At 44.1% G+C, this 20,868-nt stretch overlaps 1 protein-coding gene across 3 annotated transcripts in view; it reads right to left on the bottom strand.

The window, feature by feature from the left end:
* Window positions 1-20,868, bottom strand: part of efcab11 (EF-hand calcium binding domain 11) — an 84,086-nt gene that overhangs the window by 49,853 nt on the left and 13,365 nt on the right. For 2 of the 3 annotated variants that reach the window (XM_053510165.1, XM_053510166.1), the window contains exon 5: window positions 7,696-7,786. In XM_053510165.1, coding sequence (XP_053366140.1) covers window positions 7,696-7,786 — 91 coding nt within the window. Of the gene's footprint in view, window positions 1-2,395; window positions 2,459-7,695; window positions 7,787-20,868 lie in introns of those variants that run through there. The other variant, XM_053510167.1, reaches the window with a different exon arrangement.

The following is a 20,868-nucleotide window of genomic DNA, read 5'->3' on the forward strand; positions in this document are numbered from 1 at the left end:
AACTCTGACTGCACTGCTGGTTGGGTTGAGAAGGTACTGTAAATACACTGAACACTACTTATACTGTATAACTAATGTTAGCAGGCTAAATTTTGGTTTCTTTAACTTCGTAGCTGAAGTTTAAAAGAGTTCTGGCTTTTCAATACAAGACTAGTGCTAAGGGGACAACAAACCTTATATGATTGTAATTTTAAGACAATTTGCAATGTACACATTTACCGAATTTTTTTCTTTAAAAAGAAATGATGTAATACTTAATCAGTGAAAAGATAATTAATGTTCTTAATTAAGGTACGGAAAGGTCCTTATAAACCACTGAGTAACATATCACAGTTCTTCATCTTTATTCTGTTTGTCATGTGACCTCCAGTCCCTCAGTCAGACAGTTTGTTCTGAGCATAATGCTAATTTATGGACATATTTGACAGAATCACGGGGGTACTAGGGGTCACAGTCAAAACAGTTGAGGCAGCAAAGCTGGGATTTTATCATCATATATGTACATGTTAATGAACACAGTTAACAATATTAAAAATGGGGCTGTGCCTTTAACATGCATGTCTGACCTCCATAAAAATTGTGTGTGTGTGTGTGTGTGTGTGTGTGTGTGTGTGTGTAGACCCTTAGTTTGCTTAGTAACTAGGCTATAAAGACAGCATGGTGTTCTCAGCAGTGACTGCACCACCGTATCCTAACTGCAGTGGATGAGTCACAGCCACCTCGGCACTAAATCTTCTTTCTCTCTCTCTTTCTCTCTCTCTCTCACAAACACACACACACACACACACACACACACTCCAACACACGCTGTCCCCTGCCCACGTCACACCTCAGAGAATTTCCAGGGCTTCTCCTCACATAGGGTGTAGAGACAGCACGGCCCCTCTGCGCTCCAGCCAGCACTCACGTTCTCCCTCCAAAACAGCAAAGAGGTGGTAATAATGTGTGAGAAAAACTGCAGATACATGCCGGCAGCCCAAACCTCCTGACAGCCCAAACCACCACTGAACAAAACACACAGTGGGATAAAACACTGAGAGCCTGGTATTGGCTGGGATTTGGTAATGGATCTCGGCTTGGTGATAAATGCTGGGAATGGGCGTGAACACACAGTGTGCACACAGGAGGAGATTCCACTAGGGGTGTAAAGACTGTGAGATTTTGATCGGTGCACACATCTCAATATTTGTGGTACAGCTGAACCAAACTGGCAATCACAACTAAACAGATCCAAATATTTCTACTTCCAATACCACAACACTCTTATTAATATGATAATAACATCACTGCTTATAAGTACACCAATAAATGCCTGTTATTAAATAACGTTCGTTGTGCACTCTTTCTCTAAAAGAGGTATGGCCTCTGTATCTGTCAGTCCCAGTGAAAGAGGCGTGACCCCTGTGTCCGTTAGTCAAATTCAAATTTAATTTGTCATATACACAACCATATACAGTATGATATGTAGTGAAATGCTTATACGACTCTTTATGACCTAAAAAAGAAAGATGAAATAGAATAAGATGATAAGAAGAGACAAATGCCGCTAGAAAAAAAAAATAAAATATGAAATCTACAATATGCAATATACAGTTATAATAAAATAAACTCTATAATAGAGATATATAAAATGTAAATGTAAAAGTATAAAATATATAAATTATATGGAATGTGCAAAAGCAAAAATATGGCATGTTGGTATAACGGCAGCACTATGGGTGGCCATGGAGTGTGAAATGAGATGATGTGTGTGTGTGTGACAAAATAAGCTACGGTATTGTCAATTTTTTAAAGTGCATAGTTAGTCCTCATTTATGTATAAACAGAATCAAAATAAGCAGTGTGATTGGTATGGTGGTGTGCTCCAACATGTGTGAAGGAAACATACTGTAGCAAGTCCAATCAGTCCAGTCCTATGTGGAGTTCTGGTGGAGAGCAGTACGTACTACACCAGACACTTTTGCAGCTCAGAAATACTGCATAAATAACGTACATGATGAGCTGCGGCAAAAGCTACGGCTTGCTGAGGAAACCAGGCCTCCACCCCTCAGTGCTGCCGGTGGTCGGAGAAAGGGACATCGAAAGCAGTTTGAGAGGAAGCAAAAGCGTGGCAAGCAGGTGCAAACTGGACTACATCCCACTCCAGCGAGAGTTTAGAGACTGCTTCGTCTTTGTTTTCACAGTGACATGGTTCAGTGACAGAGTTCCAGACACCGCCATTCAGCTAGATGGGCTAACCCTGTTTCGTGCTTTCGCCTTTTAAGTTAACATTAAGTGACTTTAAACTAGCTAATTCATCACTATTAAGTACATCAAGTACAATAAAGATACTCTTATTTCTATTGGTATACAATGAACTCACAATTAGACGGTTTTAACTCTGGATCCGAGATGGCCAAGTGAGATCCTCCACGCACGACTTCGTAGCCTCTACCAACTTCACCACTATCATCTTCTTCTAAATGTTAGCAAGACAAAGGAGTTGATAGTGGACTTTAGTACAAAGCAGGAGAGGAAGTACCAGACCCCCGTCATCAAACAAGAGCCCAGTGAAGAGAGTGGACAGCTTCAGATACCTCGGTGTCTACATCACGCAGGACCTGACATGGTCCTGTCACATCAACACCGTGGTGAAAAAGGCCCGAGAGCATTTCTTCCACCTCAGACACTTGAGAGACTTTAGACTGCCCTCCAGGGTGCTCAGGAATTTCTACTCCTGCACCATAGAGAGCATCCTGACGGGAAACATCACAATCTGGTTCTGGAACAGCACCATGCAGGACAGACGGGCTCTACAGAGGGTGGTGCGATCAGCCAAGCGCATCATCTGCACCAAGCTCCCTGATCTGCACCCAATCTACAGCAGTGCTGGACCAAGGCCAGGAAGATTGTAAAAAACCTTAGCCACCTCAGCAATGAACTGTTCTCTCTGTTGAGGTCAGGAAGACCAACACAGAGAGACTGAGGAGGAGCTTCTTCCCGCAGGCGATACGGTCTCTTAATCAGTACATTACACAGTACTGATCCATTTTGCACATCCACACATGTGTCTTGCACTCACTCTGGACATTCTGGATATTGACACTAGTGGCCACTGCACACCTGCACATTCGTTAGTACTCTAACACAAGTCACTTTAAATATGTCACTTTCAGGCATATTTGCAAACCCCCTGGACATTTGTATTTATGTTCAACTTCATTCCCACACAAAAAAATTCCATAAATTCTATATTTGAATAATTGTACAACATTATTTTTTATATTTTTCTATATTTTATTTCTTATATTGTATATTTTGTACTGTATAGGTCTTTTGTTCTTTCGTAGTTAAATTTACCTTCTATTTTCTTTTTCATAATTATTTCCTATTAATAGTCTTTTATTTTAAGGTCACGGGCAATCGTCTAAGCATTTCACTGCATATCATACTGTGTATGACTGTGTATGTGACAAATAAAAATTTGAATTTGAAGACTCGTGGCGGGGGCTTCTGTGTTTACATCAATATAAAACTCTGTGCTAGCTTCTAGCTATCGCTCATCACTGGTGAAGTTCGTGACTGTTAGATACAAACCTTTTTATGTACCGCGGGACTTATCGGAGTGTACAGTACATTCCACCGAACACTAATGCTAACACTGTGTGAACTGTATGAAAAGATTAGTGAACTGCAGAACACACCCCGATGGACTGTTTATTGTCACTGAAGATCAGTGATTCCTAAATTTCATCGATACACGACTTTGCAACGAGAGGGGAGAACATGCTAGATCTTGTTTACACAAATATCATGGAACATGTTGAGGGAGGTTGCGACTTATGGCGACTTTACTTAGAGAAGTACACTTCATCAGTGAACAGCTACATCAACAAGTGCACTGATGACATCACTGTCTCCAAGAACATCATCTCACGCCCCAAATCAGAAACCATGGTTTACGGCGGAGGTGCGTGCCCTTCTGAAGACTTAAGACTTCGCCTTCAGAGCGTGGCACAAGGTGAACAACTAGGGCCAAACTTTCCTGGGTGATCAGAGATGTGAAGCGCACACACACCCAGAGAATCCACAACCACAAAAACACCAACTACAAAACATAATTAGCTGCCAGTGACAGTGACGGCTCCCTTACAGATGCGCTGAACAGTGTGCGTATCATCCTAACCATTCCAAGGACGACGCCATCTCCACCACAATCCTTCTGGCCCTCATACACCTAGAAAACAAGGACTTTTTATGCTCCAATGCTGTTCATAGATTTCAGCTCAGCATTCAATACTATCATCCCCCAACACCTGATCGGGAATCTGAGCCTGGAGGACCTGAACACCTCCTAATGTAACTGGATCCTGAATTTTCTGACTGAAGGGCCTCATCCGTTCATTCTGATCCGTCAGTGCGGATCAGAGACTGCGCCCCCAGCACCACCACACTTAGCAATGGGGCCCCCAGAGCTGTGTGCTCAGTCACCTGCTGTTCACACTGCTGACTCACAATTGTGTAGTGACACACAGCTTTAATCATATCAAGTTTGCTAATGACACGACGATGACATGGTAGGTCTCATCAGCAAGGATAACGAGTCAGCATACAGAAAAGTGCGGAGGCTAAAAGACTGGTGTAAGGACAACAACCTGTCTTTGAACAATGATAAAACAAAAGAGATGGTTGTTGACTTCAGGAGGACACGGAGTGATTCTGTGGAGATCGTAAAAAGCCCCAAACTCCTGGGTGTCGATCTAGAGGAGAGTCTCATCTGGTCCCTTAACACCCGTTCTTTGCACAAGAGAGCTCAGCAACATATCCTCTTCCTGAGAAGGCTGAGAAAGGCCCAGCTTCCACCACTGATTCTCACCATCTTTTATTGAGGGACAATCGAGAGCATTCTGAGCAGCTACATCACTGCCTGGTTTGGGAATGGTGCCATTTCGAACCGCAAGTCCCTAAAGTGGATAGTGAGGACAGCCAAGAAGATCATCAGGGTCTTTATTCCCTCTATTGAAGACTTCTACACCACACGCTGTATTCGCAAAGCCACCAGCATTGTGGCTGAGGAAACAAACCCCTCTCATACATTTTTCACCCTCCTGCAATCTGGAAAAAGATACAGAAGCATTCGGACACTCACATCCAGACTGTGTTACAGCTTTTTTCCACAAGAGATCTGTCTCCTCAACAAAAAGGGACTGAACTAAGAAAAAAACACACACACACGCACACACACACACACATATATTCAGATAAACTCAATCACCTCAAAACAGTGGGATTTAACTGATAAACGCACACATGCAAACACACTTATCAACCATCCAGCAATCTCACATACCAACCTAAAGCTTTTTGCACAATATTTATTACCTATTATATGCACAAGGACTGTTTTTATATCTTCGCAGCTAATTACAAGAAATGTTTACTGTTCTCACTACTTCAACTCATTACCTCATTGCCTGAGTTTTGGATTGTGTCATGTTGTTTGTTGTGTTGTTGCTCATTTGCACATTTGCATGTGCACTTTGTCATCTTTTTGTATAGTACTTAGTTTTTTGTAAAAACATATTGTTAATTTGTTTTGTCTCAGCTAGTCAGATAATTAATTGTCTTGCTAGGGAGTTAATTTATGTTGTTAATTTATGTTGTGTTTATAGAACCTTGGTCCAGGAGAAATGCTGTATCATTTTACTCAATACTGAACTGTATATGGTTGAGATGATAATTAAAGCCTACTTGACTTGACTTGACTAGCCCCAGCCAGTGAAAGCCCCAGTGAAGGAGGCGTGACACCTGTGTCAGTCAGTTCCAGTGTTGGAGGAGCGGCCTCTGTGTCTGTCAGTCCCAGTGAAGGAGGTGTGACCCATGTGTCTGTCAGGCCCTATGTAGGATGCGTAGACTCTGTGTCTAGTGTAGGAGGAATGGCCTCTATGTGTTTCAGTCCCAGCGTAGGTAGCGTGCCCTCTCTGTCAGTCCCAGTTAGGAAGGTGTGACCCCTGTGTGTGTCAGCCCCAGTGTAGGAGGCGTGTCCGCTGGCTTCTAAAAAAGTCTTTACTCCAACAGCCATGTGCTATTGTGTGAAAGTTTAAGTAAAATAATTCAGTTTTCACCTTACTGTGGGTGAGCCCCAAATAAGTAATTGCACTGCCTACATCTCTCAGCTTCTGTAAGGGTCTTTTCAAAAAGCATTGTATTATACCATAAGACTACACATCCTGTCATATTGAATTGCTGGCTGATTTAAATGCATCCCTCATAAATCACTCTGTGATCACGCATCATCTCAGCAGGAGAAATCCACACCCTAAGCTCCACTCTCTGGTAAGAGCAGCTCATTTAAAGTGTGAAAAAACAAACTGTGAGATGATTTTGTAGTGAATATGGTGGAAAGAGATCAAGCACATAAAACACAGAGCAAGACAGGTTATAATCATATACCTATATATATATAAAAAAGAGAAATCCGGAAATCACATTGTATGACTTTTTAACAATTTATTTGTGAATTACTGTGGGTCAAATAAGTATTTGATCACTTGCTTATCAGCCAGATTTCTGACCCTTTAAAGACCTGTTATTTTGCTTTTAAATAGTCTAGCTACACTCTGCTCATGATTCTAAATTAGTAGCACCTGTTTGAGGTCGTTAGCTGTCATAAAGACACCTGTGCACCCCACAATCAGCCAAAGTCTAAGTAGATACATGGGGTATCAATGATGCTAAGAATGGTGAAGAACCAGCCCAGAACTACTGGTTACCCAGAGGAGCTGGTCAATGCCGGGAAGAGAGCTGGGACCATAATTTCCAAGGCTACTATCAGTAATACACTAAGACATCCTGGTTTCAAATCTTTCATCGCACGGAAGGTTCCCCTGTTTAAGTCAGCCCTTGTCCAGGCCCGTCTGAAGTTTGCCAGGAACCTTCTGGATGATCCAGAGGAGTCATGGGAGAAAGTCCTGTGATCAGATGAGACAAAAGTTGAACTTTTTGGTCTTAACTCCATTCGCAGTGTTTGGAGAACGAAGATCATCTTAATAATACCATACCTACAGTGAAGCATGGGGCTCTGGGGGTGTTTTTCTGCACAGGGGACAGGATGACTGCACTGTATTAGGGAGAGGATGAATAGGGCCATGTATTGTGACATACTGGGCAAAAACCTCCTTCCCTCAGTCAGAGCATTAAAGATGGGTCGTGGCTGGGTCTTCCAACATGACAATGACCCAAGGCACACAGCCAGGAAAACCAAGGAGTGGCTCCGTAAGAAGCGTATGGACTACTTAAAAGCAAAATAACTGGTCTTTGAGGGTCAGAAATCTGGCTGATAAGCAAGTGATCAAATACTTTTTACAAATTTACAAATAAATTGTTAAAAAATCATACAACGTGATTTCCGGATTTTTCTTTTTAGAATCTGTCTCTCACAGTGGAAATGCACCTATGCTTAAAATTTTTCTAAGATTTTTAAGTAAGAGAACTTGCACAATCACAGGGTAATCAAATACTTATTGACCTCACTGTATATATACACACATATATAAAACAAAGATCACCAGAAGCAAAGAGCTTGGTTAGCATTGGATCTTGTTTAAGTGCAGACAGTTTCAATGACAATGATCAGCACACAGACAGAAGATGCACTGAAGTGAATATGTTACTTATTGAATAAAGCATTGCCAAGGGAACTAGACATTTCCTTACCGAAAAGCCTCCAGCACGGTGCGTTCAGGGAGGTGAGGAGCAATGCGAGCAAACACACTTCTAAAGTCTCCCAACTTTAGGAATCCACGGCCTGCAAAAAGAATGAGATGAGACTTATATCCACTATAGTTTCTCCTAGAAAGGTTGTTAGTACAAAGCTCAGAGCTGCTTTTTAAGGTTTTATATATTATTAAGGGCTTATAAAGGTTATATAAAGATTATAGTTCTTTATAAAACATCTGCTCAGAGAATGTTCAGTCTACGTGGTGCATAAGATTCAGAAAACAGAAAAACACATGATGTGGACCACAAAAATCTAACCAACTAAGACACATTTCAACCAGGCTAATCATATAGACATTTAACCATGGTCTATATGATTAGCCTGAATTCTGCATCCCTCATTGCATCTGCAAGTCATGCTTGATCAGGATGAATAATTGAATAAATGAACATCTGATAAATATCTTAAAATCACCTGATTTCAGGAATAAACTTGATTTGCCGTTTCCTGTTCTCAGTGTTGGTTTGGTGAGACTTTGTTGTTTTGTCTAAGAAATCTGAATGAAAGGAACAGAATGCTGGTCGAGTGTCAGAGTGATGAGGAGCTGTTTCCTGAGAATACTGAGATTCTGTTGTCTCTGAGCTCATCATTCTGCCCTGTGGACTTTGATTCGTTGGAAATAGCTCCCCCGAGGAGACTTAGAGCACTGCCGTCCAAAGTCAGGGCTGAAAGTGGAATATGTTTAGCGTGTCTGTTGAACTGATGAGGGGGCATGGCACAGCTCGGAGTTGGGATCACAGGGATGAGAGTGAACATGGTGCGCTGAATATCAATCAGTGGGACTGACCATTTCATGGCATTTTACTGAGATCAAATCAATTGAGTGTTGGAGAAAAACACTCAAAACGTATAAACGTGTAGCGTATGAATGCAAACTATTTATACCCTAGGTGTCAGCTAACAGATGATGATTTTACTTACAAATTAATTACATCATTATGTATTTCATACTTAATATATACACTACCGTTCAAAAGTTTGGGGTCACTTGCAAATTTTTTTGTTTTTGTTTAGTGATTTATTTTCTACATTCTACAACAATACTGCGGATTTCAAATAAAAAAACTCTAAAATAACACATATGGAATTAGGTAATTACGTAACAACAACAAAAACAACAGTGAGTTGTTATTTTAAGACACAGAGGTCAGGCTTTCTGTAATAGTTCTTGCAGGAACAGTATTGTCAAGTGCATTGCAAAATCCGCCAAGCACCATGAAACTGGCTCTCATTAATGCCATCCCAGGAGGGCAAGACCAAAACCTACCTCTGCCACAAACGATAAGTTCATTTAGAGTTATCAGCCTGAAAAATGACCAATTAACAGCACTTTAGATTAGAGGCATTATGAAGTCTTTACAGAGCATAAGTAGCAGAAACATCTCAATATCAACTGTTCAAAGGAGATTAATGCATTTTTGGACGCCTTCAGCATTCACTTACAATATAGAAAGAAATAAAAATCAGGAACGATCATGGAGTTAGAAAGTGACTCCAAACTTTTGAACTCTTGAGCTGCTGAAACAATTGGTTTGCATAACCAAACAATTTCTGCACAAACTGTCAGAAACCGCCTCACGGAAGCTCAACTGCATGCTCGTCGTCCTCATCAGGGTCTTGACCTGACTCCAGCTCGTCGCCGTAACAGACTTGAGTGGGCAAATGCTCACATTCACTGGCGTCTGGCACGTTGGAGAGGGGTTCTCTTCACAAATGAATCTCGGTTTACATTGTTCAGGGCAGATGGCAGACAGCATGTGTAGCGTCGTGTGCGTGAGCGCTTTGCTGATGTCAATGTTGTGGATCGAGTGGCCCATGGTGGTGGTGGGGTTATGGTAGGGCAGGCATCTGTTATGGACGAAGAACACAGGTACATTTTATTGATGGCATTTTAAATGCACAGAGATAGCGTGATGAGATCCTGAGGCCCATTGTTGTGCCATACATCCATGAACATCACCTCATGTTTCAGCAAGATAATGCACGGCCCCATGTTGCAAGGATCTGTACACAGTTCTTGGAAGCTGAAAATGTCCCAGTTCTTGCATGGCCAGCATACTCACCGGACATGTCACCCGTTGAGCATGTTTGGGATGTGCTTGACCGGCGTATACGGCAGCGTGTACCAGTTCCCACTAATATCCAAGAACTTCACACAGCCATTAAGAAGAAGTGGGCCAACATTCCACAGGCCACAATTGACAATCTGATAAACTCTATGCGAAGATGTGTTGCACTGCATGAGGCAAATGGTGGTCAACTCTATGCAAAGAAATGTGTTGCACTGCATGAGGCAAATGGTGGTCACACCAGATAGTGACCGGTCCCCAGACCCCCAATAAAGCAAAAACTGCCTTTTAATGTGGGCAGTATAAGGTACACCTGTGCACTACTCATGATGTCAGATCAGCATCTTGATGTGGCACACCTGTGAGGTGGGATGGACTATCTCAGCAAAGCAGAAGTGCTCACTATCACACATTTATACTGATTTGTGAACAATGTTTGAGAGAAATTATAATATTGTGTATCTGAAATGAATTTTAGATCTTTAAGTCCATCTCATGAAAAATCGGAGCAGAAACAAAGGTGTTGCGTTTATATTTTTGTTAAGTGTGTATATATATATATATATATATATATATATATATATATATATATATAAATGAAATTTTTTTATAACATTACACCACAACACGGCCGAATTCTCTATTTTTTATAACTGTTGCTCTAACAGAGTGCTTCTTGCTCTGAATGTCAGTGCTTCAATGTCAGCACTTTGTAACGTTCTTCTAACAGTATATGGGCTTTATTACTGTTTATAGTTGATATAACAGGTACGAACTACTTTTACAGATATTTCATAACAATAAATGTAATAAACAAAATGAAGTGTCATTCTTTATTTATAAGCCAATTTCTGTTTGTGTATTTGGCCTGTGGCTGGTGTTTGCACAGGTAGTTTTATCACAAACATGTCAAACATATTTCTCTCTGAATTAACAGAGGGCAGTGTTGTCTACAGTGAAAACAGGTTTGTCAGACCGAGCTCTTAGCTAATTAAAGCCTGAATCAGACTGAAAAGCATTTAGGTCGATGACGCATACAACAGGCAGAATAAAGGGCTGCCAAAACATTGGAGCAGCGTGAGGAGCAGCAGTGAGTTGACCGCATACTCCATTCTCAGGTAATGGTAGCATGCAGGCATCAGGATGGAGCCGTGGGTAATAAATAGTATTAAGTGTCATTCTTTATTTACATGTTTATATTCTGTGGCATATTACCCCCCACTTTTAATTCTGTGTGTTTAAAAACATATTCAACCTCGGAAGAATAACAACACAACTTCATTATTTATTTAACAAAAATAAAACCTAAAAGAAAAAACATGCAGCCAATACCAACTACCCCCTTACCGCTTCCACAAGGTTTTAGACGGTACTGCTAATCATCGGCACTTGATTAATTGATCATCGGCAGGTTTGCAGACCTCTATAAAATGTAAAGTTTTGCCAGTTTGCTGATCTGGAGCATTCAGGTGTGTTAACACAATGCCAAGATAAAAGAAATAAGCAATGGTCTTTGAAAAGCAATTGTTGCTGTGCATCAATTTTGAAAGGGTTTGTCACAGTAGGGTGTGGAGGTAAAGAATCCAAGCACAGAGTGACCGTTTACTGTTTTTCCTGAATAAGGTCTGTGAAAATCTCAGAAAATCTGCGAAGGCAAAGGATCTGTAACATGAGCCAAAGAGGAAGTTGTGAAAACAAAGCATGGTCGAGATCCAGAAGGTCAAAGTAGAAAGAAATGCTTAAATACTAGGTATGGATAGCACGGCGACGGGACTTAAGGAGTTTACGGATGGTGAAGGCTTTACCACAGTCTATAAGTCGAGGTGGAGGAGGGGGCGGGGGGTGGTAACAAAACACACGGGACCAGTCGGCGGACATGGGAGGTGTGGAACGTGGGGTTAATTGGGCGCAGGGATAATGGAAGGGCCAGTCTGATGGAGCATGAATTTGTCACGGGGTGAGAACGAGCAGGCGGAGAGATGGATCCAGGTGCAGAGAGGCAGGTGGTTCTGTGAGGCGTTGGGCGAGCAGAGCAAAGAGATAAGGAGCAGTGTAGCAGTAGAAGGGCGAATCTGGATCGTAGTCGAGGGGCGAGAGCGGAAGTCCGAAGCCGTGTAATCCGTCAGCGGGGGCGACGAGCCAAAACAAACACTAAGCAGAGCCGTAGTCGAAAAACGAAAGCGAAAGTTCAAAGCCGTTAAATCCAAGTGCGATCATAAATCCTGAGCGTGAGGCGAGAGGCAAAACGAGACAAAGCGTGGTCGGTAACGTGAGAAAGAAATCATGAACGTGAACGCGAGAGAACTGCGGCAAAAAACACACAATAATCCAGCGGCGCGCTCGTTCCTGGCACAGTCATCACAGGATGCCACAAAGCTTTTGACATTCTCCTTTATGGTTGGCCACCAGAAGCGTTAACTAAGCAATGAGTAGGTGCGGGTTGCCTCTGAGTGACAGGCTAGCCTGGAGCTGTGGCCCCATTCTTCGACTTGAGATATTCTAGGTTCTTGTAATCAGTCTAAACAAGAAACGGGTGTTTAACTCCTTCCAACCAGTGTCTTCATTATTCAACGGCTACCTTAACTGCTAGCAACTCACAATCCCTAATGTCGTAGTTCCATTCAGGGGGTATGAGCTGACGAGAAAAGAAAGAGCATAGACGAAGTTTGTTGTCCTTCAGTGTTGTTTGAGAGAGCATAGCTCCCACTCCTGTCTCGGATGTATCAACTTTGACAATGAATTGGAGGGAAGGATTAGGGAAGTGCAGCGGTGAAGCACCACTTGAGCCCCTTAAAGCCTTCTTTGCTAGGGAGTTCCATCAGAATGGGATCTTGATAGATGTGAGAGACGTGATTGGGGCCGCCGTCGTGCTGAAGTCACGGATGAAACATCGATAGAAGTTGGTGAAGCCCAAAAAGCGTTGAAGCTGCTGCCTTGGAGATGGTGTTGACTAATCAGTGACAGCCCCTAACTTGACTGGGTCCATCTGAATGTCTGATGGTAAACTGGCATACCCCAGGAAGAAGCTGGATTTACAGTGAAACTCACATTACTCAGCCTTGAAATAGAACTTATTTTCCAGTAAATTTTGAATGACCTGACACACATGAAGCTTATGCTCCCGTAGGAAGCAGAAGAAGATTAGAATGTCATTGAAGTAAGCAAACACAAAAACAAAAAGAAAGTCTCTGAGAACGCCATTAATAAACGGAACCACCACGTACTCATAATGACCCGTGAGGGTATTAAGTGCAGTCTTCCACTCATTATCTTCTCTCATACGGACCAGGTGGTGGGTGTTTCTTAGGTCTAACTTGGGCGGGCATCCTGAAGTAACTCAAATGCAGTGGACATGAGGGGAAGCGGGTAGCGTTTCTTGACCGTGATCTCATTAAGTCTTCTTTAGTCGATGCAGGGTCTGAGGGACTTGTCCTTTTTTTTTCCATAAAGAAGAGGCCCGCCCTGCGGGGGAGAAGGAAAGGCGGATGATTCCAGCTGAAAGTGATTCAGGGATGTATTGTTCCATGTCTCTTGGGACATGAGAGAGTGTAAAGTCGCCCTTTAGGTGGCGTAGTGCCCGGAAGGAGGTCGATGACACAGTCTTATGGACAGTGAGGAGGTAATGAGATGGCATGTGACTTGCTGAACGCTGATACTTGGCGTGGAGTTTAGTTAGATTAGGCATCCCCTCTAGAGAGGCGGGCACGACCCTTCTGTAGTGGCAGAACGGAGGCATAAGGAATGGCAAGTAGGACACCAATCCAGGATGCTTTTCCTTGCCCAGGCGATGTGGGGATTATGCAGTCAACTATCGGTGCATGTATATGGACAGATGAATGAGGCAGTGAAAAGCAAGGAGCGGGATGGATTGTGGAGCTGTTTTCAGGTAATCATGACCTTACTTGAGATGTGGGCGTGACCCAGCGTGCCGTGACAGTGTTATAAAACCATTTCCAAACATGGTAGTTGTACCATTCTACAGTGTTATTCTCAAACAATTGTAATTAAGATTATTCGCAAACGGAAAACATTCAAGACAGTCTTCCCAGGATGTCCCAGTACATTCACCCCAAGGTCAGACCATGCAATGCTCAGAAAAATACAAAATAAATAAATAAGTAAATATGAAAGCATGACTAAGCTTTGCAAAACTGCATCTAAACAAACCACAAAGTTTTTAAGGTACTATTATTTCAATAGTAAAAAAATTTGAAGTAATTCCAGGAGAAATATCTAGGTTAGATTTTCAAAGTAATATCTGTTGGTGCTGTGGTGTGTTTACATTGAACAAGTAGTTTATTTGTAATTATGCGGGTCTTGCAAGAGGCAAAACCGCAAGAGGACACTCTGCAGTGCTTTGAATAGGCATGACTGCAGTTGCTCGATAGTTGAGGACTGGAGTTTCCTAAAGTTTACCTGAGCCTCCAATAACGGACTGAAATCCATATTAACTTAATTCAATTTTATTTTATTTGTATAGCGCTTTTAATAATTGTCATTGTCGCAAAGCAACTTTGCACAATCAAAAAAATTATTTAAGTTTGTATGAAATGGAATAAATTAAAATGGTCAGATAGTCCCTGATGAGCAAGCCGAGGGCGAGTTAAACACATCTCCTGTTATGCTAAACATCCAGTCTCACACCGTATGATGCAGATCAATCCCTGCAGTCCGTTTTTACCCAAACAAGGAAGTGTTAGCTGTTGAGTCTGGTTCCTCTCAAGGTTTCTTCCTATTGCCATCTCAGGGAGTTTTTCCTTGCCACTGTCGTCGTCATCCTTGGCTTGCTTGTCAGGGACATGTCATGCACACTCAACCCGCGACCGGCACTAGGACCCGGAAGTTATGCGGTCGTGAACCAGGAAGTATAAAAGGAGTAAACATATCACGGCACATCGCTCAGTCATTGAGTTCGCCCATGTCATTTCACTAGCTACATCGGCTAATCTGTGAGTACTCACTTTATTTGGTCATCTTCTCGATTAAGTGTGTGTCACCAGGGCGAGAGTTAATTTGTGTTTTCCCTTGCTCTCTATCCGGGAGAGTCAAAATAACAAGCGTGGTTATCCCACACAGCTAATTGCTACGTCTTCTGTTCAGCTCCGGTTAGTTCCTGACAGAATGACTGAGCCCTCCGCGGTGAACCCAGCGAATCATGCGCGCCTCTGCGATGTGGTGGACCAGCATGCGGTGCTGATTGATAAGCTAACCGGAGAGATCGCTATTCTGGGCCGGAGCATCCAAGACGTTGCGGCCTTGCCTGACAAATGGGATGGCATGAACGGGAGATGCAGTGTTTTTCTAACAGCCCTCAAACTGGTGTTTGAGTTCAGTGCCACCAAATACTTCACCAATCGGGTGCACATTCCTCTCCTAGTTTCGTTGCTAACTGGGCAGGCAGCTGAGTGGGCCACGGCAGTCCTTTGTGCTGACTCTGATGTAGCACATTCTTATCAAGAATTCACCGGTCAACTCAAACTTACATTCGAACATTCTGCGGGCAAGGTGGAGACCGACACCAAATTATATCACCTACGGCAGGAAGGTTGGTCCGCGAGCCGCTATACCGCAGAATTCCGCACTCTCGCAGTGCAGACGGCTTGGGGAGACTCCGCACTACGGACAGCCTACTATGAGGGGTTTGCTTCACAGATTAAAGACGAGCTTACCGGACGAGAACTTCCAGCCACTCTGACAGGATTAATACAGCTAGCCCTTTCGTATCGACCAACGCCTTTTGTCCCGTCCGAAGCCAGCTCCACGGACCCTGCCGCCATAATCCATGCTTTCCTACACTGCACCTCGTACCCCGGCACCTTCTGTCACCTCTATCACTGGAAATGTCGGATCTCCACCTTCTGCCGTTGTTGACACCGGAGCCGGGGAACCCATGCAATTAGGACGCACCTCCCTAACCGTGACTGAACGCGAACGCCGCTTTAGAGAGGGTCTGTGTGCGTACTGTGGGTCAGCACAACACCATCGGGCAATCTGTCCTATCCGTCCGGGAAACGCCCAGACTGTTGGGGATGTTGGGGAACATCCAATTCTCCTTCACGACCACCGACACCTGTTCTCGTCACACGATTCAGGTAACCCTCCAAATTGGTCACAAGCTAGTCAGAAGTACTGCCTTTATCGATTCCGGTGCCGCAGGTTCATTGACACCGCTTACGCTAAGAAATTGGGGGTAAAAGTCGAGGCGTTATCCCAGCCTGTTAAAATCACATCTGTGGACGGTCAAATCAAATTAAAATTTTATTTGTCACGTACACATTCATACACAGTACAATATGCAGTGAAATGCTTTTTCGACTACCAGTGACCTTAAAATAAAAACTTAAACATAAGAATAAATATAAATAAAAGGTAATACGGTAGAAAATAAAGTTAACTGGTAAAATATACTGTACAAGTAAAAATAAAGACATAGTGCAGTAAAGGAAATATTGCAGAAAAATGAAATTAACTAGTAAAAGTAAAAATATACTGTGCTACCTAAAATAAGAATAAAAATATACTGTACAAATAAGAACAAAATATATATAATATAGAAATATGAAAGAAGAAAATAGAAATTTGTCCATAAGTAATGTAAAAAATGGCTGAGGTGTGCAAATATGCAAAAAGTGACTGACTTCTTAAAGTGTCTTATTATTAAAGTGATTTGTGCAGTGGTCCATAATGAAAGTATAAGTATATAGTGCAAAAATTGTGCATAAACGTGTCCATACTGTCCATGAATGCCCACTGTTGGATGTAAAAGAGATGATATTAGTCCTGTATTGTGTGGTTGAGAGACCTTATGGCCTGCGGGAAGAAGCTCCTCCTTAATCTCTCTGTATTGGTCTTCAAGGAGCGGAATCGCTTCCCAGACCGCAACAGAGAGAACAGTCCATTGTTGGGATGGCTGAGGTCCTTCACGCCTTAGTCCAGCACCGTTTGCTGTAGATCGAGTGCAGGTTAGGGAGCTCGGTGCGGATGATTCGTTCAGCTGAACGCACCACCCTCTGTAGAGCTTGTCTGTCCTGCATGGTGCTGTTCCCGAACCAGGTTGTGATGTTTCCCGTCAGGACACTCTCTATGGTGCAGGAGTAGAAATTCCTTAGCACCTTGGAGGGCAGTCTAAAGTCTCTCAAGCGTCTGAGGTGGTAGAGACGCTGCCGGGCCTTTTTTACCACGGTGTTGATGTGACAGGACCATGACAGGTCTTGCGTGATGTGAACACCGAGGTATCGAAAGCTGTCCACTCTCTCCACTGGGCTGCTGTTGATGACTGGGGTCTGGTAGTTCCTCTCCTGCTTTGTACAAAAATCCACAATCAGCTCCTTTGTCTTGCTGACGTTCAGGAGGAGATTGTTCCTCTGGCACCATTTCTCCAAATTTCCTATCTCCTCTAGGTGGGCCGACTCATCGTTGTTGGCGATCAGGCCCACCACGACAGTGTCGTCAGCAAACTTGATGGCAGTGGAGTTGGTAGTCGCTACGCAGTCGTGGGTGTACAACGAGTACAGCAGGGGGCTCAGAACACAGCCCTGGGGTGCTCCAGTGCTGAGAGTGAGGGAGGCTGAGACATGACCGCCCATCCTTACTGCCTGTGGTCTGCCAGTTAGGAAGTTGGAGATCCACTGGCACATAGATGAGCTGAGTCCCAGGTGCTCCAGTTTGGTGGTGAGTGTGGAGGGAATTATGGTATTAAATGCAGAGCTGTAATCGATGAAGAGCATTTTCACATAATTCCCTTTCCTAGCGTCCAGGTGAGTGAGTGATGTGTGGAGGAGGTGAGAGATGGCATCATCAGTAGAACGGTTGGGGCGGTATGCAAACTGTAGTGGGTCGAGTGGGTCTAGTAGTGAAGAAATGATGAAGTCTCTGACCAGGCGTTCAAAGCACTTCATCACTACTGAGGTGAGAGCCACAGGGCGATAGTCATTAAGAGAAGCAGGTTCAGGTTTCTTTGGGACAGGAACAATGATGGACTCTTTGAAGCATGTGGAATTCAACGACTGAGATAAAGAGAGGTTGAATATCTCAGTGAACACAGGTGCTAGCTGGTCTGCGCAGGCTCTGAGAATACGGCATGAGATGCCGTCTGGTCCTGCTGCTTTCCTGGTGTTCACTCTCTTGAAGGCTCTCCTCGCGTCATGCTCGGTGATGATGAACGCGCTTCCAGGGCTGGCAGTGTCTTCCTGTCTGCAGCCATTAGCGCCGCTAGCATTAGCATCGCTAGCGTCTTTAGCTGCAGCCTCGAAGCGAGCATAGAAAGTGTTCAGCTCGTCTGCCAGAGTCACGTCTGCTTTCGTCATATCGGTGTTGGTGCTTTATAGTCCGTAATTGTCCTTAATCCCTGCCACAGGCTCCTAGAGTCACGTTGTTGTGACTCTGGTTTTCTCCCGTAGCGCTGCTTCGCCTCTTTTACCGCCTTCCGGACGCTGTATGACGCAGCCTTGTATGGTTCCATGTCCCCCGACGCGAGTCCCATGTTGTAGGCAGCGGTGCGAGATCTCAGAGCGTCGCGGATGGTTTTATACACCCACGGCTTCTGGTTGGGAAACGTTTTAATAGTCTTAACGTTTTAATAGTCTCCACTGTATCATCCGCTAGTTTCCCGAGGAATCTCACAACCGCTTCCGTAAACACGCTGACGTCATCATCGGAGCTGTTCCTGAACATGTCCCAGTCTGCGTCATCGAGTGCGTCCTGTAACGCGGCCACCGATTGGTCCGTCCAGCGCGCGACCTACCTCTGAACCGGAACTTCCTGTTTCAGCCTTTGTTTGTATTTTGGCATGAGGAAGATGGCGGCGTGGTCGGTTTTACCAAACGGAGGGTGAGATTGTGCCTTGTAGCCGTCCTTGACCGTTGTGTAACAATGATCAACTGTCCTTTCGCCCCTAGTGGGGCAGGTGATATGCTGATAAAAGTTCGGCGCTGCGCGTTTGAGGTTGCACTGTTAAAGTTCCCCGCCACAATAACCGCAGCGTCCCGGTGTTGTGTTTGGTGCTGTGTGAGTGCCTCATGCAGCTCGCATAAGGCAGTGTCCGTGTCCGCTTGTGGTGAAATATAAACGACGCTGATTATGACCGATGTGAACTCCCGAGGTAGATAAAAAGGACAACACATGATGGACAGTAGTTCCAGGTTTGGTGTGCAGGAGCGTGTGAGAGGAACAACGCTCACGCTGTTGCACCAGCTGCTGTTCACCATTAAACACACGGCGCCTCCCCTTGACTTCCCCGAGTCCCGTGTCCTGTCCATGCGGTGAACCGAGAAGAACTCGGCCGGCTGGATGGCGTGGTCCGGCACCACTGGGTTAAGCCATGTCTTGGTGAAGCAGAGGAGATTGCAGTCCCGAATGTCCCTCTGGAACTTTATCCTGGCCCTGAGGTTTATCGAGCTTGTTTTCCAGTGACTGGACGTTGGCGAGCAGAATGCTAGGCAGAGGTGTGCGGTGTGCACTGGCTCTCAGCCTGTTCCTGACGCCGGCTCGTTTCCCTCGGGGCCACCGCTTTGTGTCGCGTCCTTTGTTGTCCTTCAGGATCTCACTCGGCCAGCTCAGATCCGGAGTTAAAAACGTTGAATTGTGAGTGCAACTTCAACAGTTTCTCGGGTTTGCGAATTTCCATAGTCGCTTTATCCGGGACTACAGTACAGTAGCTGCCCCTTTGACAACCCTGACCTGACCTTTACCTTATTCATTTAAACTCAGCCCCAATGCCATCTCATCCTTTAGAGAACTCTGCTGCCGCTTCACCACTGCCCCCATTCTTCTCCACCCAGACCCTAGCAAACCATTCGTTGTGGAGGTGGATGCCTCGGATGTGGGCGCCGGGGCGCTCCTCCCTCAGCGAGGTCCAGACCAGAAGCTACACCCGTGTAAAAAAAATTTGACCCCACTCAGCAGCAATACGGGGTAAGGGACCGTGAACTGCTGGCCATAAAGTGGGCCTTGGAGGAATAGCGACACTGGCTCCAGGGCGCCAGCGAGCCCTTCATTGTCTGGACCGATCATCAGAATCTGATTACTATACGAAATTTAAAACAACTCAACCCAAGACAGGCGCGGTGGGCCCTGTTCTTTGAACAATATAACTTTTATCTGTCCTACCACCCGAGATTTAAAAACACCAAGGCCGACGCCCTCTTAAGACAACATGAAGAGGGGGCCACCCGGGCGGACCCCGCGTCTGTCCTCCCACCATCCCGAATGGGACCACTCCAATGAGACTTGGAGACGAGGGTTCATCGCTCAGTCATTGAGTTCGCCCATGTTGTTTCACCTACATAGGCTAATCTGTGAGTACTCACTTTATTTGGTCATCTTCTAAATTGAGTGTGTGTCACTAGGACGCGGGTTAATTTGTGTTTTCCCTTGCGCTCTATTCGGGAGAGTCCTAAAAATAACAAGCATGGTTATCCTGCCTATTCGTGTCACTTCCGCGTTTGGGTTTACCATCCACGCCACACAGGGGAACTGCTAATCGCTACGTCTTCTGTTCAGCTTCGGTTAGTTCCTGACAGGACAATCTTCATCATTTTGATTCATAGACATTCACATTTCATACAAACTACAAACATACAAAAATAAAAATTCATTTCATTTTATTGAAATGAATTGATTTTTTTTTTGATTTTATACAGAGTCAATAGCCCTATTAGTCCTACAAATCCATATTTTAGCAAGAAATGCTCAGGTAAGTACAAAAAAAAACAGCTCATTATTGCTTTAAGAAATGGTCATTTAATGAAAAATCATAAGAATTTTGAATATATTCCCAAGTGTGGTAAAGGAAGACCAAAACTTCCTCTGCTGGAGAGGATAGGTTTATTGGAAGTAACCAGCCTCAGAAACTGAACTGATTTACAGCACCTCAGATTAGAGCCGTGCTTCTCAGAGTTCAAGCAACAGATGTTTTTCAACATCCACTAGTCAGAGCAGACTGTGTGATTGTTTGACTTTGCCAGCAAATTGCGGCAAAGAAACCATTACTTTGGAAGCACAAGCAAAAGTGACTTGCTAAGGCAAAGAATAAAAAAATAG

This window comes from Clarias gariepinus, chromosome 13 (assembly GCF_024256425.1).
Source record: "Clarias gariepinus isolate MV-2021 ecotype Netherlands chromosome 13, CGAR_prim_01v2, whole genome shotgun sequence".
NCBI lineage: Eukaryota > Metazoa > Chordata > Actinopteri > Siluriformes > Clariidae > Clarias > Clarias gariepinus.